General features: G+C 39.9%; 1 protein-coding gene across 1 annotated transcript in view; it reads right to left on the bottom strand.

The window, feature by feature from the left end:
* TENT2 (terminal nucleotidyltransferase 2) overlaps positions 1 to 22,507 on the bottom strand; it is a gene marked incomplete at its 5' end in the record, with an annotated part of 35,780 nt that extends 13,273 nt beyond the window's left edge. The window contains 11 exons of the mRNA XM_084278500.1: positions 3,848 to 3,891; positions 5,473 to 5,601; positions 8,732 to 8,808; positions 11,769 to 11,838; positions 14,971 to 15,037; positions 15,779 to 15,870; positions 15,991 to 16,105; positions 17,192 to 17,426; positions 19,125 to 19,247; positions 19,868 to 20,059; positions 22,161 to 22,507. Of these exons, the coding sequence (XP_084134626.1) occupies positions 3,848 to 3,891; positions 5,473 to 5,601; positions 8,732 to 8,808; positions 11,769 to 11,838; positions 14,971 to 15,037; positions 15,779 to 15,870; positions 15,991 to 16,105; positions 17,192 to 17,426; positions 19,125 to 19,247; positions 19,868 to 20,059; positions 22,161 to 22,507 (1,491 nt within the window). The remainder of the gene's footprint in view (positions 1 to 3,847; positions 3,892 to 5,472; positions 5,602 to 8,731; positions 8,809 to 11,768; positions 11,839 to 14,970; positions 15,038 to 15,778; positions 15,871 to 15,990; positions 16,106 to 17,191; positions 17,427 to 19,124; positions 19,248 to 19,867; positions 20,060 to 22,160) is intronic.
* Positions 22,508 to 24,272: the final 1,765 nt, after the last annotated feature.

The following is a 24,272-nucleotide window of genomic DNA, read 5'->3' as shown; positions in this document are numbered from 1 at the left end:
CACAAACAATCTAATGAAAGTGCAGGTTACAGTCAATAGCAGCTAAAAACTTAAACAGCCAATCACCTAGTTTGAGACATATAAATAATTCTTTCCTCTACTTGCTTTAGTGATTATACTGCCATGAAAACGCTCTTAAAAAGACAACTATTACCAAATGGAGAGCATGACTGAAACATATTTTCTTGAGAAAGTTATTTATACACTAACTAAAACAAACTGTAAATCACATTTCTGATAGTCAACTTTTTTAAACACTGAGTTGCTGATCATCACATGTAGAAGAAAACTGTTTAAGGTTTCTGAAATACAGAAAACTTATTACAGAAGAAATTGCTATTAACAGATTAGCAAAGTTTACACATAAAACCAAATTAACTACTTAAAACAGGGAAGATATAGTGATAAATTCTGTCAATATATCTCAATATTCAATATAAATAACCAAGAGTGTAATTTGTTTAAGGTCAGTTCTTAAAGCAATCACTTGGTATCCAGTGAGCAAGAGGTCAGACCAGCTACAGGATACCTAGGTGAACAGAACAATGTACATTTTGCAGATTCTGCACATAAGGGAGGTTGGGAATAAAACAGAATTACAGCATCCTGCAAACAAGCCTAGTTTCAAGTAGGCCTTTCCTCTAAGCTTTCCTTTCTTAACTTACTCTAGAAGGCAAGAAGCTAATCTTTGTTTAAAACTAGTCTCTTGCTTGCTGTGTCTTTGCCTCATGCCATCTTAAGGGAAAAGAAATTCAGGATCTGATTGAGCAGCAAATATAAGCGAGTTCTCCATTATTTCAAAATGCCCCAGAAGGAGAGGCCCCGAAGTCTTTTTTGCTACATTTCTAATCTTTACCTTGTCTGGCTGGTTTCTCAAGGAAACACTAGCATTCAGCTACATGCTTCATGTTCAAGCTACATAATGCTTACGCATATTCTCATTTCACCTTACACACTGGAAAGGAAGACAAGTGACCATCAAAAAAATCTTTAGAGTATCTTGATGTATAATCAGTTTCATTCTGACTTACAAGGTTTTTCCTTCAAAAAAGTTAACGTTAGTATAGCATCTTACCATTTTGGTAGTTACATATGTTCATACACAAAATAGCCTTCCCCAGTTATACCAATTAAACTAAACTCATTTCTATACTTAAAGTGCAACTCAAGGAGTTAAGCAGTGTCTGTTCAAGGACTGACTCCCATGCATGAAGGAGTTACAATAATCACCATCCTATCCCATCTTCTGCTACACCTTTTTCAAAATAGGACTGCTTGTGTATCTGAAGCAGTGGAAACAAAAACGTGTTCATCCTAGAGTCCAGGAAGCTCATGATCCAGAGCACAAAAAGAGACCACCTCTATATGGATTTAGGGTGATAGACCAGACTGCTCCAAAACATTTGCATCTCAGACAAGTGTTCCCTTCTGACTCCCAGTTGCAAAAGTGTTCACCTCTGGTAAACACACAGGCAAAATAACCAGAAGCCACAACAGCCTAAACTGCCACAGGTCTCCAGAGCTCACCTGTAAAAGTCCTGACTTGGAAGCAAGTTCTATATAGAATTCAGAAGCAACCAACATATTTTGTGGATGCCCCTCCCACCTGACTGGGGGGAAGCAGGAAGCCCCAGAAAGCAACCTATTAGGGTTCAATACTCCCTCAATGTTTGCAAAACACATCAGCTTGATGCTGGCTAGAGATTCCCCAAAGACTACACAACACACATGTGAGCAGATCTGGTGGCTTTCCAGCTCTTCTAACCCTTCACATCTGCAGTAGGGAAACATCAAGTCTCTGAATATGCCTTTTCTTTCTTGCTCAAAGTGAACCCATCTCTTTTGTATGGCACCTACAATTTAAAGCCAGGAATTTCCTTCAAAGTGCAGAATTATCTTCAAGATGCAGTGTGCTGCAGATTTTATTTTGAAAAAAAAACCCAAACAAAACCAAACCACAGACTGTAGGTAGGGTGGTTTGTTTCAGATGGTGAGAAGTCGTATTTATGAGTAGTATTAGGATGGGGACATGGCTTTGACCACCTACAACCACAGAAACCCCTATATAGTTTGTTTGGATACTGGTATTTGCCCACGTTTTGTAATTATGTAGTTTGCACTACAAGCCTGTAATTGTTTTGCTGTATTTCTCATTTTCATTTTGAATTTCCTTGCAATATCACTATTCAGATATTGTAACTTCCACAATGAAAGAAAAGATTTGTATTTCACATCTGCTGTTTCCATTAGGAGTATATTTGCAAAATTCTAGCATGGTTAAAAGAGTCTTAATCCACGTTTTTGATTCGTTTTTATGTAGGCATGTAAAAAATGTTCTATTTATTAGCAGTCCTTGAATACTTAGTGCATCCTCCAAAGGCAAGATAAATAACAACAACCTATGCTGAAACAGGGTAGAAGTTGTTCTCACAGCAGTGCTCTAGAAACACAGGAACCTGCAAGTGATGTACCCTCTTCAGCGTGACACAAGATAAAACCTTGCAGTTACTACAAATTCATTATCAATTTATGTATACTTTTGCTTTAATCATTTAAGCCTGAGATCTGGAGGCCTTTTCACAGTTCCAGACTACACCTACAGATATTTGCATTATTACTACAAAGGAATCAAGAGTTACCAATTCTTACAATTGCTTTAAGTTACATGCTAAACAATACTTAAAATACTACAGCATATGGGCTTTAAGAAAACATAATTAGCAGATTTAGCAATTAAAAAGCCTATCAGATAAAACTTAGCATACAAAAAAAAGCTTCAAATGTTTCTGAGCACCAAAGAAGAAATTAGATATATGTAGTACAGTAAAAAGTCAGATGTAAAAATAAAGGCCATATAAATTTAGCAGGTTTACAAAACAGAAATAAAACTGCACTGTACTATAGCTCAAAGCTTTCTTCTCTATCTCTAATAACCCAAAATAACCACTCTATTGTCTCCCTGGGGTAAAGTGACAAATATTCCCATTTCAGTGGGAAATATAAGCAAAAGAAAGAATGGCTGATACCACCTGAGCACAATTATTTGTAACAGAAAAAATCATACATAGACAGAAGGACCAACTATGGCTACTATGAATGAAGAAAAATTTAAAGAGGAACACCTGAGAGAAAAGGTAATGAAGAAGGAATTCAGGAATTTCTCTAAGTTATACAGCAGAGCCATTCAGCATTAGCTCTTTTGTCCCCAAACAAATATTTTAAAGGGTGGCTCTTATTTGTAGGTAATCTTCCTTACATCACGTCTCACTAATTACAGACCTAACTCTGCAGAAGATCAAAGCATACCAATTTACAAAATTTTATGGAAATCAATAGAGTATGATGTGGACATAACAGCAAAGTCCCAAAAAGGTGTGTTCTTCTTGGACTAAGACCCAATTTTGCAAGATCTCAAAAGTCTGCTCAGTAAACCGCTCATTCACTCTGCACCCAGAAATGAGGCAACTTGACATTTGTGGGAAAGTATGGAAATCTGAAACACCACAGCTGGATTGGAAAAAACACTACTTCACATAATAAGACACAACCAGAAAGTTAGAGATAACATAGGGATATCTTCAGGCCAGCATAAAGAGAAATAGGACTGCAGCCCTCATTAGCACCCATTTCCAACCATGCATGAAATCTTATCATATAAACAAACTGTTTTCATTAAGGAAATTATAGAAGTAGCAAATAACCTGTTTCATCCTTTTGTTTAGTGTATCAGTGATCAGTCTGTAAGACTGAGTTTAACTTAATCTACCAGAGATATTTAAGAAATCATGTATTTTAAATAAACAGTTTCACACTCACATGTTGTAGTAAATTCGTAAGAAACACTTACTGGGTACATTTTCTGGAGGGATGGAAGGATGGGCTCAGGTAAGGCTATAAAAAGTTAAAAGTTGCTGTGATTCACGTAATTTGCAAGAAACAACATAATATCAACTACACCAAAGGGGTGGACTGAAATTCCATCTTAAAAAACATCAGGAAATTAACTTTAATTTTGTAAAATAAGAGTTACTCAGCAAATCTTACCATATTTTGTGTACAGCAGTGTAAGAAGTTAATTCAGCTACAGGAAGCTGTTACTAACATACTATTTGTAAAAGACATGACTGATTCTACAGCAGCTGGCCATGACTTCACTTTTAAAATTCATGTTAATCCATGGCCATAAGAAACTCATTCAGATTCCTGAAAAGAAATCAGGGCTTCCACTTCTCCGCATCCCCCACCTTCATCTAATAAAATATGATTCTATCACAGTATAGGAAGCTTTCATTCACTACAAAAGTACATATTCTTCAGCTGCCAAATATGAGATACTGAGTCTCCAAAAACAACCTAAAGATAAAACGTCTATCACACTTACCAGGCATTACTAGATAAATCCCCATAAAACACTTAAAAACAGTCTAATGCTGTTAACTGGTCTACTAAACAGCTGACAGGTTATAAAAATTATGCAGACATTAGTGGTAGTAAACAATTGTAACCTTTAGTAGGAAAGTCACAGATGTGGATGCCATTTATTGCACAATACAACAGGGAAAAACTTTATGTCCCAGATTAGGTGGTCCTACAGACAAACAGAAAAAAGCCGGTCTAAAGCACTCACATGCCACTCAGGCCTTAGAACAGCTACAGCACTGTTACAGCACTCCTCATACTAAAGTTTCAACATCAAGTCTTCAGCATTACTTTTTGTTAAACAATTGGTCTACATCGCTCACTATGGAGAGTGATAATAAAGTTCAGCACACAGGACTTGAGATGTAATTCACCCTTCAAACAAGGTCTCACAAAGGATGAGATGTTAGAGAATCCTTTTTTCATACTGGCTAAGAATGAGACAGCTAAGAACACGCTTGGGATATCTTCAAACAGTATACTAATGGTCTTTGACATCTGTCACCTTACAGAAGAGGGGAATCAGTGGGAAAAAAAACTAACCACGTGGTAGTGCATTCTTGTATATACATGTCCCCCATGTTCAGTCTTTTGCTCACGAGAAGACAGAAAAGTGACCCCACAACATTTATTTTGCCTTTGAATTTTCTTGGAAGTTTCCAAATAAATAATATAAAACCAAAACCAAAACCCACTGACATAATCTTAGGTTTTTCCCTTTGTTAAAAGGTAGATTTCTGTTAAAGAGAGTTTGTTTTCCCTGTGTTAGAAATGAATATTTTTGATAACTAGCACTTGAGTTTGTTTTCTAGCCACACAGTGTCCTGCAGATACACTGGTTTGGTTTTTTTTTTACACCTTCTTAAAGCTGATAACTATCTTCAGAGAAGAGGTCCATTGTTACAGAGAAATGTTGCAAAATGATGAAGTAAACCCACTTTGTTTTCAGATTTTTCTGTGTGGAAGATGAATCTGCTAGTGTTTAATTTTATTAAAGAGTAGAACTATGTAACTATGAACTTAAGACAGTTTCAACACACAAAAGATACTTACTCTGTAAATAGTGCAAAACCATTAATACAAGGCTATAGCTGCTTAAAGTACCACGACTGGCATCATTTATATCATGATAATTAGCCCACTTCTTAACGACAACTACTAGTGGACGAACACGATTCTCAGCTGCAAATAAAATAAATAAATCTCAGAAAAGCACATTTAAGTAGACAGTAAATCAACATTTTTTGAACTTCATTGACATGATACTATTATATTAAAATGTTAGCTTTCACAAACATTTTATCAAATTTACTTAGTTATTCTATAACTACTATCCATCTTATAAATATCAGAAAAAGATATTTGCGTTTGAAAACTGCCTTTTTAAGGAGTAAGATCCACAAATACATCACAAGGGGTATGCCAGGTAACTTGCAGATATGACAAAACTGGATACATCAGTCAGCATAGCAGTGTCACTTTCTACTCACTCTCTAGTTTTCAAGTTCTCTCCAGTTTATCATATTAATTGTCCCTGAACCAACTTGTTGTCAGGACAGACCACATGTAATTTTTTTTTTTTCATTTAGGTTATACAAATGTTGAAGGCAGGGAAAAGAATTCTCCTGGTTGGACAGCACAGAACTCAGTAAGTTTCCCTCCAGATCTGTGAAAACAGTAACTCCTGCACACAAATGTTACTTTTAGATTTGCCTTGCCCTGAATAGTTTTGTATGTAAATGTTAGATACAGTAACTTGTTAAATCAAGCCGTATGCTTCTTGTAAGGAAAGACAAATACAGTCATATTCCAGGTATGATCATCTGAATTTCTGGTGTAGCTCTCTAGCTAAGGTAGTAACGTACCATGAGGAGAGGTCACTCACCAGCCACCCTCTTGGTACCTTGCAGTGCACTTAACATATTACTTGCTGATATGTGGAAGCAGATCATCAGCTCTGTCACGTGCCTTATACGGCACTGAAAGGTCAGCGCATGTCCTGAAGTATCTTTTTCTAACCTGACAACATTATGCAAAGTTTTCTACTCTGCAAATCAGGACAGGACTATATCAACAGGTAATCACTTCATCCAGGACAAAACATCTGACACTATCACCAATTGGCATATTCTGTTTTTCTGAAAATCATAAAATGTGATTCTCACACCCTTCATAGTGCTTCAGCACAGATGCCCCTTAAGTACTCTTCTGCCAGATGCTTGCCCTGGATCTAAAGACCTCTTCAAAACAAAACTCCTTACCACCAGTCACCTCATTACCAACATTATTCACCAGTAGCTGAACTAAAAAAAGTTTATTAGTACAGTAACTGAGATGCAAAAGAATTACCGTGCAAACATCATATGAACATGCTTAACTGAAATTGCATATTTGTCTCATGGAAAAAATATCTAATAACCTCCAAATCCAAATGCAACTCATGTGTGTCACAGTAGAAAAGATTTTTTTTCTCTAGTTAACCTTATCCTGAAATAGGGTTTTCTGTCTGCTAGTGCTTGGAATTAGTACATAACAAAGTTAGCCTGCAACATGGGCAGCGCACTTTTCCTGATATTCTTTCATCAGTCAACAAGCTGCCCCCTCAAGAAAACATTCAGTAGTGTCACTTGCTCAAAGGTCCAGCTTCCACTAATGGAAAAACACCTACCATCAATTGCTGATTAAATTAGTTAAATTAGGTAACAGTACAGAGTTAAGTTTCTAGCTCTACTTAAGCTACTTGTATTTCCTGTGGCCATTTTTCCCACATCTCTGGAAAACATCTGTTTTCCACAGCATGTATGCACCAATACAGAAGGGCTGCTTTTGAAAAAGTCACAAGAGCAACCACAGAAATACCTATGGTTTTGGTTTTTTAATCATGTGTCTTTTGCTTGCCTGAGATAATTTTTCTAATGGAACAGAAATCAAAACATCTTCCATGTTGAGAGGTAATTTGACTTTTTTTCTTGCTCGGGGTAATGTCTGTTCCCCACCAATTTAAGCAAGCTGTCTAATACTCTTAATGCTATCCATCCTGGTTGATATGCCTTCTGAAAGTATGTAGAGAGACTGTTTGGTAAAAGTCTCCATTTACTTTTGTTGGCCATATGTCACCTGAAATCTTCTGGTCCAGACAAGACAGACTGCTTGATACAGTTCAGCTATTTAAGGTGGTCTGGCACATCGAGGAGATAATCTTTTCAATCACAAGTCTCTCTCAGCTACTAACTCATTGCTTGACCTCAAGAAAACAACAGTATTTATACTTCATCAGGATACATGAGTTAATTTTGCTAGCCTTATAAAGTGATTTCCTGACAGGAATAAGGGAAATCTGTGGCAAAAGTTAGGTACAACTATATCCATGTTACTTGAAGTGACCCCCAACCTGTAGCTGTGAATGATAGATTATTTCCTCCTTAGCCTTTTCAAGCCTGGAAGGAAATCTTTCCCCAGCCTTCCTGGCTGTACAGAGAAACTGAAGTTAAGTAACTGATCCAGGACAAATTGTAGATTCTCCTAAAGTGAATATGGAACACAAACTACTCTGACTGAAATTAGTAAAAATCAGCTAGTCAAGATAACTTGTACTGGTAACTGCCTACCCTAAAAATGAACCCGTGTATGCAAGACCTGAAGGTGGTAAGGTAAGGGAAGAACCTCAAATGGTCTAAAAGTATTAGCCTGAGGTCCTCTCTTTATATGTTTATCTGCCAAGTGACATTGCAATGTCATTTGTAAGAAAACTTTAGCTTACTACTATGCTGTTCTTATTACCTCCCCTTCAGAAGTCTGTTTTACCATGGTTCCCTAAAATGCAAACTCCTACGGAGACACAAACCACTTTTGTTTTGGGGTTAATGTAAAGCCTGAAGTAGTAGTTTGGATTTGCCAAGGAAAGACTGTGTACCAGCATGCAGACATAGCTAGCTAGCAGCCACATATACCTATCAGTGGCTGAAAGGAAATTAAATAAACTGGAGATTATACCACTAGACAATCATTAGTATAACAATCTTATCTGCAGAAAACTGAAGCAGCCCTTGCAGCAAATATGTGAACCTTAAATATGTATCTTTGTTATTTTCTGCATATTATAACACTACATTAAAATATACCTGGCTGAAATCAGTTTTTTCCATATATTTAAGGTAAGCAACAAGGACTTACTTTAAAACTATCTAAAGTAACTCACTGGGTAGTTATAAATAGTAGTCTAATATATTCAACTGAATTATTAGTTTATCAATACCAAAACGCTAATTTAAACTCCAAGTTTTATAGAAATAGGAAAGTATATAAAACTTACCATGTGCATAGGTTCTCAGAAGGAATGTGTTTCTTATTCCTACAATATTGTTTACATTCAAGTCAAACTCCACACAGCTGTTGGGGAGGAGAAAAGGAAAATAATTCATCATGGCATTCAATTTCAGAATATTACGTACGTAATGACAAAGATGAAGAAACGTCTACTAAGATAATACTCTCTAGAGTATTATCTCTACTAAGTATAATACTCTAGAGAAGTACACTCTTCAGAGATTTGATGCTGTGATTTCTACTCTAGTAGACTTGAATTCCACTGTGATAAAAAAAGTAATTACGTTTTACATAAATAATGCATATACATCTGAATTGGGACCATAAGACAATGTAATGTATTAAATACGTTTGGGATTTAAAAAAAAAGCCTAGGACAGGTCACACAGGAACATGTTCAGATGGGTCTTGAATATCTCCAGGGAAGGAGACTCCACAACCCCCTTGGGGTCTCAGTGCTGTCACCCTCACTGTGAAAAAATTCTTCTGTATGTTGATGTGAAACTTCCTGTGCTATTTAGTGTACATATTAGAACTATCCTATTGCAATAAATGCAACAGCAGCTAAATGGATATGTATTAGTTCAAATTGTAAACATGACGGATCCAGTTTTATCACAACAGAGTTCATGCCCTGATAAAGGGATATTGTGATACACTTCTACAGAACAGGCAGAGAAGTGGGCTTGTTTGCTTTAAAAGACAGAGTTGCAAAATTTTAGAAGCATATAGGCAGAATATGGTAGTTAGATACGAGTTGTTCAAAGTCCTATTTATGAAGAATAGTCAACCCATGTTATTACACAATGGTGATACAAGGTCTTACAAAATTTAAACCCATATATATAGGAAGATCTGATAATCTGACTCCCAATCAATCTGAGCGTTGTGCAGAATTTTTTCCTTCATCAGATACTTTTATCCCATTTAAAAAAATCAATAGATTTCTGTCCCAGCACATTACTCTTGACTTTTCATTTTCATGTCTTCCTAATGAAGATACAATGAATACAGTAACATACGACATTTATACTTCTCTGCATCTACCTCCCCCTTTAAAAGGTCTTAAAATTAGCACCTACCACTGTGAATAGTACACATACTACTACTTTGTTAAACAGAGTAACTTCCTAGAAGACAGTAGAATATACTCTCAACAAAATGTTTTTAATCAAGAAAACATGACAAGAAACTAAAGTTTGGTTTACTGTTGCTTGCATAGCATAAGCACTGTGAATTAGTCCTTAGTAGCTTTACACTTATGTCTGCACAGCAAGCAAAATTATTTTTCAGGACAGTTTTCTTCCCACTGTTTATTTTCTGTCATGAACCATTTGTCAGCTGGAGTACACTACTATGGTGGTTTAGCCCTGGCTGGAGGCCAGATGCCCACCAAAGTCAGTCTATTACTCCCCTTCTTAGTTGGACAGGGGAGAAAATATATATTAAAGAGGCTCAGGAGTCAAAATAAGGACAGGGAGAAATCACTCTCAGACTTGGGCAAAACAGACTCAACACAAAGTGAAGAAGAGAGAAACTATATTACAGTACACTACAACTACAAAGTACAGTGAAGAAAAAACGGATTTGGGAGTATGACCAGATTGTAAAAACAAACGTAACTAGATCTTACTTTCCCCCCCACTAGTCCCTTCTCAGCAGACTTTAGTCAGGATTTTGCTCCCTTCTTCCCTGTTCACTGTACGGGGGGGCAGGGACTGGGGAAAATGGGGTTCTTGGTAGCACCTTCCCCCCACCCCTCCATTCCAAGCAGACTTCCCTTTAGCCATGATCTTGCTCCCTTCTTCCCCCTGCTCGCAGTACAGGGGGGCAGGGACTAGGAAAAAATGGGGTTCTCGGTTACTTCATGAGCTGTTTTCCTTTTCCAGATCTTAAAACACCTCTAAACCCCACCACCACCACCCCGACCCCCGCTTCCTTCTTAGCAGACTTCACTCTAGTCATGATTTCACTCCCTTCTTCCCCCTGCTCGCAGTACAGGTGGCAGGGACTGGGAGATGGGGCTTCGGTCAGTCCCTTGCAAGTTGGTTTCCCTCTCGGCTAGGGGGTGGGGGGTCATTCATTCCACACCCTCCCCCTGCTGCACCGTGGGGTCTCACCCACAGGACAGAGTCCTCCACAAACTTCTCCAACGTGAATCCTTTCCTCAGGGCTTTATCTACTCACCAGCTGCCCTAGCATGGGTCACTGCTATGGTGGGCAGTCATAAATCACAATGTCTGTCAGTTCCAGTCCTCTGTGGGGTCACCAGCCTTCCCCAGCAAACCTGTTCCGATGCAAATCTCTCTCACTCATCTCTGGGTCTCTGTTTCTCCTCATGGCTGCAAGTGCTGGCAGCAGCTTGTTCTAATGTAGGGTCACAGCATCTCCTGTATGCCTCCACCTGCTCCATCTAGCATGGAGCCCCTGCATGGGCTGCAGGTGGGGTCTTGGCCTTTTCCATGGGTTTATCCACGGGCTGCAGGGGCATCTTTCTCTCCGGCACCTGCGTCGCCTCCTCCCCCACCCTTCTCCGGCCTTGATGTCTGCACAGATCATTACATCATCTTGCTCCCTTCTCCGGTGGCAAAATGCAGCTACTTCTGGGTTGTTTTCTCCTATATGTGATTCTCAGAGGTGCTGTGACTATCTCTCAGGCCGCCACTTTGGCCTTGAATTGCTCGTTGTTTATAGTTTAGGCTGGCAGAAAACTCTTTAACTGCTACTTAAAGAAGCAGTCTCAGGAGCAGAGCCTCACAAAACTGCAACAACTATGCATAACCTAACCATCGAAATATATGATGTACTGCTACTGATTCACATCACAGAAACCAGAGAACATCTGAAACACAAGGTGCTTCAAGCCATCAAGGAAGCAAGCTGACTGTATGCTAACTGTACAAATTTGCAATACAACTGTAGCACAATCCAAATAAACAAACAATGACTTCAGAGGAACCACTCATGTGGACAGTAAACAAACAAATCAGAGTCTAAAAAATGATGCTGAACACACTACTTGCCTGACTTTATCTCTGAACTTCACTATTGGCACTTTAGCTTGAATCAGCTGAGGTCTCTCAATGTAGCCTGCTGAAAGGGAGAAAAATATGCATTTAAGTTTCATGTAAGATGCTGAACTTAAAAATAAGATCCTAAATCAGTCAACATGAATTCACTTTATGGCAAATAGTTTAGCACAACTCATCTAAGAAAATTTTTGCTAAATTTTCTTCAGGTACTAAGAAACATTTAGCAAGTGCACCAAAAATTGAATCCAGGAAAAAGAGCATGGAAAACAGAGACAAACAGTAGTGGAAGATTGTTCCGTGGGAAGGATATTCAAGAAATTTTAACAGAAGGAATGCAGTTCTGTGCACACAGCTCAGTGAAATCACCGCAATACTGCACAGTTCTGATTAAGGTTCAAAAAGGTGGTAAGAACAGACTCCTGTACAGGACGGCCAGACACTGAAGTCCAGCACTATACTGTAGCAAAGGGCACATGATCAGCTGCACAGCATTTAATCATGTCAAGTTCTTTCAGCTGAAATTATGTATTTTATTGATCAAAACATATTAACTGTATCTTCCCTATGCACTGATCATGCTTAAAACTTCCTTTAAAAAATGTTTACGTGACTGAAAGTACATACCAAAAAATACGCTTACTATCCAGTGTCTACTGAAAAGTGGACACTTCCCAAAGGCAGAATAAGCTTTAATGTAACAGAATGTGCAATAAACACACAACAATGAACAGGACTGCACTTCAGATGATTATCCACACAGTATGGACATACAGAATTCACTTACCCACCTGCATAGTCCTTCAAGAAATTTAAGAGTTCAAGTTCCCATGCTTACCTTAGCTGTTGCATGTTCCCCCCTAGACAAGCATTAGGTAGATTCCACTCTGATACCCTACTACCAATGCTGCTGCACGTCTCTGCATAACTACGAGAGTATGAGCTCTTTGCTATATATTCTGATAGTGAACAGTTACCCCAGGACTGCTAAATTGCTTATCAAATGAATCCTGCTTAGATTAATCTGAACAAAGTAATCAGTTTGACATTTACTCTCAGTTGTTTAGATTATAACCCTCTTCAATATGTTGTAACAGTTGTCACCCCAAATTCATGTTTCAGATTAAGAGACACTGGCTTTAGAATACAGCTCTGGGAATGTCAGTCAATTATTGTGAAAGACAGCTATGTGCAGGTTCCTGAACAAATTGAGTCACAGTTACACATACTCCGCTAGTCTTTGAAACAGACCATTAACCTTACATGACTACCGTAGGAAAAAACACAATACATACCTTTAAGACTAAAATGCACCACAAAAACAATGAATATCAGAAGTTATTCTCTAATTTGACTAGACTATTCAGAACAGAACACATCTTCATTCCAGTTAGTATTCTAGATGCAGAATGACAATGACTGCATCTAAATCTGTTATGTTCGAAATACTTGCTCACACTTGTTACCTTTTACAAGCCTAAAATGAAGATAAGCTGGAGCTTAGATAATTTTTTAATTCATTTACCAAACCTCTGAAAACGAAACACTAATCTAACCATCACAATTAACAGCATACAAAGTGTAAAAGAAATGGCACTTTAAATTCTGCAGATTATTTCCCTGTGAAAGAGACCGATCTAATCTGCACTTCAATTGATAAATTAGGAAGCATTCCATCATGGAATTAAGATGAAATAATCAGACAAGCACACTCTTATAGCCATTAATTTGGAACATACAGGAACACATGGGGTGCAAAAAAAAAAGGAAGATGTCAGGAGAAGCACAGCTATGGAAAATCTTCTCCAAAGTTTCTGAACCTGAATTATACAGTAAAAGGTTAAAAATAACCTTCACCACAAAACTTTTCCTTATTTCTTTTCGGCTTTAAACCAGCCCAAGAACTTAGTTTTAAACAACATCTTTCCTCCCCATCTTGGAACATGCTTTGCTAGCTTTCATGTTTGGCCCAAGCAGTATTTATGTCCATTCTCTTCTATGGAGCAGGGAGTGAGTTTAATGACAGCTTACACACGTGTTGAGAACACACTGCAATTTTTCTCTGACAGAAGAAAGAAAGAAATACTTAACTAGGATTGTCAAAGAGTGACTGCCTTACAGAATAACACCACACCTATTAACTGGACAGCACAAATCTTAAAGATAGTGACCAGAGGAAGTTTCATACCTGTTAGGTTGTTAAAAACAACAGGTAATAGAACATGAATACTGCTGGCCTGAAATTACATTTCTTAAAGAACCTTGGTACAGACAAACCTTAAACTTCCTTGTCCACAACGCCTATATGTGCATTGCTAACCCTTTAAAAGCTGCAAATCTAGAATTCTGGTTCAAGCTGAAGTAACACCTTGGAAGAAATAAAAATTTCTGTACACTTTTTCTTTAAATGTATGTACTTGTAGATTCCATCCATGATGATGAAGCAGCAGCTGACTGAAGACAGTGGAAGTTAGAGAACGACCTAGATCATCACTTCTACTACTGTTTAAGAAGTCTAAAAACCACAACTAAGGAACAGTAATATCAGCAGTGTTTTGTCCTGCCTCACCTTCCAACGAATGCTTTGATTGAATGAAGCTGACCAAAGGCACTTGCAAGATAGAGAATTAAGTGTGCATCAAAAATGAGCAATGGCCTAAACAAAAACCTTCAGGATTCTCCTCGACATGATCAATTCTTTACAATATTCATATCCCCTGGCAAACAAAACTGTTTCACTCTAAAGCTTTGTCACACAACGCAACCTCTTGAAAAGAATCATAGTTTATTTAGATGACCCCTTTCTGATAGTTTTCACACAACTGTTTTATCACTGTGCTTTTCAGACAGCCCTGGAAAAATCTGCATCCTAGGTAAGCCTAGACTAAGTAAAAGTTCACTAACTGAGGTTTCCCAAAAAGAACTTGGCTTCCCCACTGCCCACCCCACCTGAATTCAATGTAATTTCAGATGCTATCTGTTATTCAAGTCCATTAGTTTGCAAGGCAACCATATATTTTTCTAACTACTATCCATCAGTAGCAAGAGAAGCAACATTACTAAGTACTATGGCTTTTCTTCAAACAATACTGTTATCAGAAGCTAGACAAGATCAATTACATAATTACAACTATGCAACAATACTTCTTCCACAATTGCCAATAATCTTACCACCTCACTGCAGCTGAGCACTTACAAAGTTTAGTACAGAAGAGGTTTAGGACTACGCTGAGTATATGCCTGGCTTCAGTCTTCTGATTTACCTGAAATATGATAAAGAAAAAAGTTACTATCTCTCATTTAGATGTGCCAAGTAAGCATGTTTTACTTTTAAATTAAAAAAGAGTAAGACATGAACACATATAACACATACCACAGCTTTCATATACATCCAATGCAGCAAAAGCCAGGCACAATGCATATGGAAAGAAACTCAGACATTCACAAATCTTAAATCTTAATGAAAACATAGTCCAACTTACACAAAAATGTCCTTTCCTTTTCCAATTATACTTCAGTGCTTTCAAAATTACACCGTTATCTTTTCAGTCAACCTAATAATCCTACCTAATTTTCTGTTAATTTATAAACATTTTCTCACCAAGAATATTTTGCATATCAAATTCCTTCTGTCCTTCTGGTGGCTATGAATCCAAAGAACTAAAAAGCTGTACTTATTAAAAGATGTTCCTGCATCCAAAATCAATTGAATTCTCTAAACAAGTTTCTTCATGATTCTAGGCAATTTAATTCTATTGTCATACTTTTTCCACTTATGGAACAAATGTAATGCTTACTTTTTGAATGTTTTGTTGGCTTAAAGGATTTATAGTGTTAAATCTGTATTTGCAGTATTATTGGGACCACAGTTCATAACTATTCCAAGTGCAAAAATACGTAAAGTAAAAAAATTTGACCACTCGATTCTCATTTTAGAATCCAGTCTTATAAAATCGCATTAATTTAAAAATAGACTTTAACTTTACAGGGTTTAGATTACTTACTGGTTCTTGTTTAACCACCAGGCACAAGTCACAATCACTGCTACGAGTGCCAAATCCATTCAGGGTGGACCCAACCAAAAAAAGTCTGCTCTCTGTAATACAAGAATCACAGAATAAAAACTGATCTGACATTAGCCTAGCCTAAGAGGAAGGAGGAACCGCAAACCTGAAGAACATGCAAACTGATATTAACTAATAAATTCAGAACATACGTGGAAAGATTTGCTGAATTTGTCTCTGAAGTTCTGTTCTGCACAGCTCTTTTTTGTTCAAATCACAGCTCTGTTGCTGACATGCTTGAAACAGTGCCAAAACCTGCTGAGATAACTTGATACACACATTCAAATAGATACAGTAAGTGAACATTATTTTCTGCCAGAGATGCACACTACATGAAGTACAGAAGACTGCATTAAAAAAATAACCCATCATTTCATACAACCTATCCCACTGTCTACTTTTACCAGATTTGAATTCATATTGACCAACTCCTTAGAAAAATATTCTGCAGAGTTCTTAAATTAAAATTTGTTCAATCTGTTCTAAAATGTCTGTACACAGAAAATTTTTGCTTCATCAGTATCTGCAGCCTTTCAGGGAAATACGCAATGAAAGACCAGAGTCTGCTGACTTGAATGTCAGTTTGCCTACCTGTAACAGGGAGAAAAACAAATATTAAAATGGATTTCAGTTATCTATCTTTTTTAATTACACACAAGCTATTAAAGCAGTTGTCAGATCTTTAGTGAAAGGCAGTGTTAGCTGTTTCACAATACTGCTATATGCTATAATCAACATTGGCCTATTTACACAAAAAACATGATCTATCATGCTGGTGCAAATAAAGTATGAACAACTGATTAGCCACCTTCCGGGGTTTTTTTTTTAAATACAGAAAAGAAAAAGGACAGTTACAACTCCACTATCCACCTTAAGATGACATCCTATTTGATGTTCCAGAACAGCCAAGACAGTAACTTTTATCTCCTTCTGAACAGAAGCAGAGGACATCTTTATAACCACGATACGGTATTCAGAATGGGCTTCTCTGACATTACTAGGGTGGGGTGGGTTTTTGTCCCCATCAGGATTCTTTTCACCCCCAATCACACGACAAAAGAACCATCCCTTCAATTTCTACAGGTGGATTTTCTGACATTAATATGGAAACCAGACAACACAAACACCAACCTTACCCCCAAAAATGTCCCAAACACTAACACACCAAAGAAGGTTATTTAGGACCCCAGCAGCAGCTACATTTACTGATACCCTTTCTAATGACAGCTCAGCTATACAGACCCTGCAACACTGTCAAAGAACCTGGAGGAAATATCTGTGGTCTTCTACAGCGCCATCAGGCTTTGTCTACTCAGAAGGAAGACATAAAGCACAGACACAGAAAGATCTTACCTTATCTTTGGCCTCAGGAAGAGTGGTTTCTATAGGGTCCCGTAATGGAGAAAAATATGCAGATAAGCCTGGCATGTAATATGCATAGAGCAGCGGAGAACTAGTTGACCCCGGGAGGGAGTATCTACGTTCTTCTGGCAAAGGCACTGCTTGCTTATCAACAGTTGTTCCTGAATCATTCGAATGAAACCGCTGCCGTTTGATAACACGTTGACTACTTTGTTCGCTTGATCTCCTAAACATAGAGAGAGTAACTCCCCTAGTTCACAAGCTTCAAAATATGATTCAAAGACAAACGCTACAGAGTATAAATACCAATGCTTAATTATGTGACTAATACACTAAAACCAAGTATTCTACAGAACAAAGGGCATGCTCATTCTGGATATTAAGGTGAAGATAACCTGGAATGGGGAAACACAGACAACTACAAAAACTACCCTTGAAGTGAATTGATCCAACTGCTGTATAAGAGCGCCTGTATTAACCAACTGAAACTTAAACAGCCAGTTCAGCAGGACAACTTAGAAAGCTGGTTGTGCTATTTTGGTGACACCATAGGTTTTTGGGGGTTTTTTTAAGTGCATACAGACTATATAAGGGTATTATATAAAATAAATCAACTAAGTGCAATGAGAAGTTTTATCAGTTTCAAGTATCCAGCAATGAATAAATGAAATTTATTTTTCTCCCCTCCTTACTACTGAATTTATCACAACAGGCTTTCAGCATATACTGTTTTTTCCATGTCTTAGATTGTACAGACTGTAAACTCTGATCTGAGCAAGAAAGAAATACTATTCATTTTGACAAAGCAAACTAATGATTGTTTAAAGCTACACGTCACAAAACTAATATCTCATTTTCAAACACTAGTCCCTATGTTCTTATTAAATCGTTTATCACTCAAATTAAAACTGCTGATGACACCAAGCTGGGTGGTGCTGTTAACATGCCAAAGGTCCAGGGTGCCATCCAAAGGGACCTGGACAAGATGGAAAAGTGGGCCCAGGTGGACCTCATGAGGTTCAAAGCCAAGCGCAGGATCATGCACCTGGGTCGGGACAGCCCCCGTTATCCCTACAGGTTAGGAAATGATACACTAGAAAGCAGCCCTGAGGAGGAGGACTTGGGAGTACTCATGGAAGCAGGACACAACCCACTGATGTGCATTTGCAGCCCAGAAGGCCAAGCGCATCCTGGCTGCACCCAATGAAGTGTGGCCAGCAGGTCAAGAGGTATGACTCTGCCCCGGAGAGACCTCACCTGGAATACTGTGTCCAGCTTTGGAGCCCTCAGCACAAGAAGTACATGGACCTGTTGGAATGTGTCCAGAGGGCCACAAAAATGATCAAAGGGATGGAGCACCTCTCCTACGAAGCCAGGCTGAGAGAGTTGGGCTTGTTCATCTTGGAGAAGGGAAAGCTCTGGGGGGACCTTATAGCAGCCTTCCAATACCTGAAAGGTGCCGATAAGAAAGCTGGGGAAGAATTGTTCATGAGAGAACGTAGCAGTAGGACAATAGGCAATGGTTTTAAACTAGAAAAGGGGAGATGTAGATTGGATATTAGGAAAAAAAGTTCTTCACTATGAGGGTCATAGATCACTGGAACAGGTTCAGTGATCTACTCCACTACCCCTGTGAGGCAGTGCAGGCCCCATCCCTGGAGATGCTCAAGGTCAGGCTTGATGGTGCCTCTGAGCCACCTGGTCTAGTCAAGATGTCCATGCTTACTGAAGGGGGTTGGACTATGTTGTGGTTTTACCCTGGCTGAGAGCCGAGATCCATGCAGCTGCCTGCTCTTTAAAGGAAAAAAGGAAGGGGAGAAGTGTGTGTGGGGTTATTTGCAATTTCCAACAATTGTTATTAGACAAGCTTCTTCATGGGTACATTAAAACCAGAATTAATCATGAACAAACACAAGGAACTTACTTTCTCCCACCGAATGACAAGAGGTCATCAGACCCAGGTTCCTGACTGCCATTTCCACTTCCACCAGTCTGTCGCTGTGGTCTAGCAGCTGAAACAGTTGCAACGTTCCCAGCTGCATGAGCCCTGGAAAGACCACAATTCCATAACTCACTCACATAACTAAAATGCTTTTTATGGGTTAAATATGAAACTTGGCACATCCTATAATTTTTTCTCTTACAAGAAACACATCTGTCTTTTCTATCCAAAATTTAGAGTTATTTCAGTACATAATATATTTTTCATTAAAAAATAGAATACGGTCGTTATCCACAGTACACATGTAAGACAAGATTTGCAGACAAATTAATTTAAAAGTACTGTTAAATTTGAGAACTTAAAATACCATGTCTTCAAACCTTGCCCCAAGAATAAATGTCTCTGTCCCTTATCTCCCGTTTTCCTCAGTACACAAAAAAAATCCAGGTCTTTGGAACTGAAGATCTTTGAAACTGAACTGTGGATTATTAACACTAATCACTGTAATGGCATTTCATGCATTAAACACAGAGGAGAGCATTAAAACTCGTGGGTCACTAAGAGACTTGATATAGCTCTGTTTTACACATAAGAACCTTATTTTTTTAAAGTTTAATGCTGTTTAACATTAAAACCAACAGAAAACATCCTCTAGAAACGGAGATACTTATTTCAACATTCTCTTTTTCAACCCAATCCCCACTATCAAATCTTACTGTACTTACTCTGCACTAGCAGCACCAGTCTCAATACCAACACTTCGCTCCTGAGAACAAGGAGTAGGTGGTTTACTTGAAGGAAGCTTAGCGTGGGAATTACTCTGCTGTTGATGTTTCGGCAGAGAGTGGGAACGGCCCAATTTAGATGATTTTGGGAACATCCTCCTTCCTACTTGAAGTGAGCATGTAACCTTCCTCCTGAACGTAAACAAAAAAAAATTAAAAATTTGAAATTAGGCAACAAGAAATGATGGTTACCTTTTCAACTATTGTTTTAAAAATTTGAATATCCTAAAATGTATTTCCAGAAATCTTGTTTAAAAGAATTGTGACTCTGGGCTACTTTTTTCTCCTTTCAGGAGAGGACACTAAATAGAAGTATATACTCTTAAGTTTCACAATTATATTTAATTTATGTTTAAAAGTGATTTTCTTTATTTGCTCCCTTCCTTTCTGAGTTTGATTCTAGAAAAATTATGCAATACAAGAGTTTTCAACTCAAGTACACTTGACTACTTCATAAGAACATAGAGATGTAGCTGATCATGAACTGCAAGTAACTATTTTTCATTATATGGTATGCAAAAGAAGCAGCTGAATTGTAACAGCGCTTGGAAAATAACCTAATTATGATTGAATAATATCATATCATATATAGTGTTATTTTACTTTTCTACTTACTGAATGGATCCCGTGATAGTAAAGTGTAGGTTTACTACCAGCTATATTTAAATTTGGTTATGGCACTCCTGACTGCTACAATGATCTTGTTGCATTATATGCATTACACATGAGCAAAAAGGCAGGATGAGTAAGAAAATCTTAACCTTAATCACTTTTTTAAAACTGTGTATTGCATCCATTTTGCATGTTCTCAGTATTTTACCTTAAGCTCAACTTATACATTGGAAACAATAAAAGTTCAGACTCTACACTGGAAAAAAACCCATCTTTTTAAAAACAGTTATCAATACAATGCATATCTCTTAGCTGCAGCAGAACCTTGACATTATTTTCAGGTTTCTTAATTTATTTTTTACTTCAGCCTTAAAGAACTCTATAAACAAAGAAGATATGTCAACAACAAAAGTAGTTGGACATGACAGATCTCAATACTCAATCCACTGCAATACAGGGATTCAAATAAAAGAGAAAGTTATTTAAAACAACGTTTAACTGGACCATTTAGAAGTCATAAGAGCAACAGCAATATTACCCTAATTATTAAATAAAACCTTTTTTATCAACCTAATGCTTTGGCAATACAAGTGGAAAAAGTGGTGATAGGATTTGAGTGCTGGAGCATGGATCTATGAGCACACAGTAGTCTAAGTCTGGCATGAAATTAAAGTATTGCTCCTGGGTCCTCTCAGACACCAAAGTAAAAAAGTTTTTAAAAAGTATCAGCTGTTACATTAATAGACATTGTCTCATACAATTAAATGAAAACATTTACTCCTAACTTTACCGCAGTGAGGTCTCACACAGCCTTAAAGTCTTCTTTCACCTACCACTATGGGCTGTTCTCACATTTTAAGCTCCTAGGACAGCTCCAATTGTCACGACAGGCAGCATTAGTGCAGAACACGTGCACATAAACAAAATTTGTTTATTTGCTCATGTTTGACTTTGTTCCTTACTTCCTGTGACGACCACCCGCGCTACTGAAAACTTGGTACTATCTACATCTGCCTTCTCGGACATTGCTGTACTAGCTCCAAGAAAAAGCTGGCAAGATTAGTGCTCTCAGCTTGCTCTCCACACCCCCACCCCAGCCCCCACCCCCCCGCTTTTTGGGGGGGGTTTATATATTTGGAGGTATTATGTATTAGTGAAAGTTTTTTTGGGGACGCTTACTTCCGATTCTGCTGTAACAACACCACGGAATTGCACGGTAAGGAAGCCCCACCTGACATTTACATTTAATCTGAGCTACATTTACAGGTGACCTGAACTTTCCCACTTCCAGCGCAGGCACTCACACAGCCCCGCTCATCCTTGAGCAGCCGTGGCACCACATGCCACATACGCGGGCAGTCTGTGGACAGAAGTTGCCACAGTTCCCTACCGGGCAGCAAACGTCATGTGCTCTCCGAAGTGACAAACACCAGGAGTGCTGTAAACACCAGAAAGAAAAGCAAGGAAGGAGCTCCCCTAGACCGAAACCTTCCCCAAACCGAAACACAACACTGCAGTCCCACAGGGGCTGTAACGGCACGTACCAGGACCGTCAGCAGCGACTGCCTCGGCAGGACTGCCCGGCTCGCCAGACAAGGCTACAGCTCAAGCACACTCCCACCAAGGGGTACGTACTACAAACAAGCGCGTACGTCTCGGGGAAGCCCACAACTCAATGCCGGCAGACTTCCCGCACAGGCAAGCCCAAACGCACAGGCCGCGCCCGAACCGACCGGAGGCCCGGTAGACTCCCCAGCTCCAGCGCCCAGCGGGTGGCGGCCGGGGCCCCTCTATCCCCGAAACACAGTCCCGGCCTTCCCCCTTCCCCCGCTCCCCCGACACACTGCCCCGGCATTCACCCTCCGCCGCCGACACACCGCCCCGGCCTTCCCCCTCCCTGCGCCTCGTCTCATAGCTAGAGGGGATTCCCGCCGGGCCTGGGCGGAGGCAGACGAGACGTGACGACATAAACGAGGAGACCCTTACCTCCGGCTCTGCCCCTTCGGCACTACCCGGAAGCGGCTACTGCTCCCCCAGCTGAGCGCTACCCTTTCACCCGGAAGCGGAGACAGCAAGCAAAAAGAGGGTACCCTCCGCCCCCTTACCGGGCCTCTTTTTAAGGGCTGCGCGGCGGCCCGCCCACCGTGCGTGGGGGCGGGGCGCAGAGGAGAGATGGGACGTGCCGTGCGTAAAGGCGGCCCTGAGGTGCCGCAGGTGCAGGGCTTGGAGGCAGGGGTTTGGGGAGGCGGCGCTGCTCGCTGAGGCACCTGGTTGGCGTCGGGCGGCATCGTGCGGGGCAGGAGCCCGCAGCCGCCCCGTTCCTGCGCAGCTGTCAGGCTGCGGAGGTATCGGCTTGGCCTTCAGGCTGGGGCTGCAGCAGCTTCACCTCCCGGTACCGACAGACAGCGAAAGCTCAGCTGCACGGCATGTCTCTTCTCTGTCCCTAGCTGTCATGGCTCGCAAGCGGCTTGCCTGACGAACATCTGGCAGCCTCTCGGCGCTGAGGAGGGGTTGCACGGCGGAGGCTGCACCTCGCGGTGCTCCGCTGACAGCTGCGTCTGGCTAAGGCCAAGAGAGAGAAGCGACAGTGCGGGTGTTCTGCTTCCTGAACTTACTGACTGACAGCAGTTGAACTGCTGTTCAGAAGTGTATCAGAAAGATAATGTTTGAGTAAATAATGTAGGATTTGGCTGCCAGAGACTGTAGATGTGCCAGGATAAATCTTAAGAATGGGCTAAAAAACACTTGCACTCTGAAGGGTCAGGTGTTCAGGAGCTAAGCCGAATCTGGGCTTAAGGACTACCTGGCCACTGTCAGGATCAGAAGAGAGACAAAGCTGAAAGGTCCTGTTCTGGAGCTGCAAAAGGGCTACCAAGGGCAGGTTTGTGAATCACAAAGAATTATGCACTGAAAACTTTCCTATCTTGGAAGTTGGTTTGAGGTCTTTGGCTAAGGTCAGCCCACCGTTAGGATAAGGGCTAGGGAAAGGTTCAGAGCCCACATAGGAGTTGTTTGATGGGCAAGTGTTCATAAGGATTTGAAATGGGAAGTATCAGGATGAAAAAAAGACTTCTCCCAGTGAAGGAATTCAGTCCTGAGAGATCTTAAACAGAGGATGAGCAGTACTCCTGGAGTACTGCATCACTACCTGGAATACTGCGTCCAGTTAGGGGGTGTCCACTACAATACACACATGGAGCTATTGGAGCAAGTCCAGCGGAGGGACATGAAGATGATGGCTGGAGTGCCTCTGCTATGGAGACAGGCTGAGAGAGTTGGGCTTGTTCAGCCTGAAGAAGAGGCAGCTGTGGGAGACCCGACAGCATTGTTCCAGTACCTATAGAGGCCTACAGGAAGGTGGAGACGGACTGTTCACAAAGCGATGGTGTGACAGGACAAAGGGTAATGGCTTCAATCTGAAGGAAGATGGATTTAGATCAGGTATTAGGAAGAAATTCTTCCCTGTGAGGGTGGCGAGGCCCTGGCACAGGTTGCCCAGAGAAGCTGAGGCTGTCCCCTCCCTGGCAGTGTTCAAGGCCAGGTTGGATGGGGCTTTGGGCAACCTGGTCTAGCAGAGGGTGTCCCTGCCTTTGGCAGGGGGAGTTGGAACTACATGATCTTTGAGATTCTTTGCAACCCAAGCCATTATGTGATGCTGTGTTTCTAAAATAGATGTTTAGTTTCATTTCCCAGTTAGGTGGGACTTATTTCCATTTGGAACTCATGCTGTTTG

The sequence above is a fragment of the Gallinula chloropus genome, assembly GCF_964237585.1.
Source record: "Gallinula chloropus genome assembly, chromosome: Z".
In the NCBI taxonomy this organism is placed as follows: domain Eukaryota; kingdom Metazoa; phylum Chordata; class Aves; order Gruiformes; family Rallidae; genus Gallinula; species Gallinula chloropus.
This window is presented reverse-complemented; position numbering and strand designations above follow the sequence as displayed.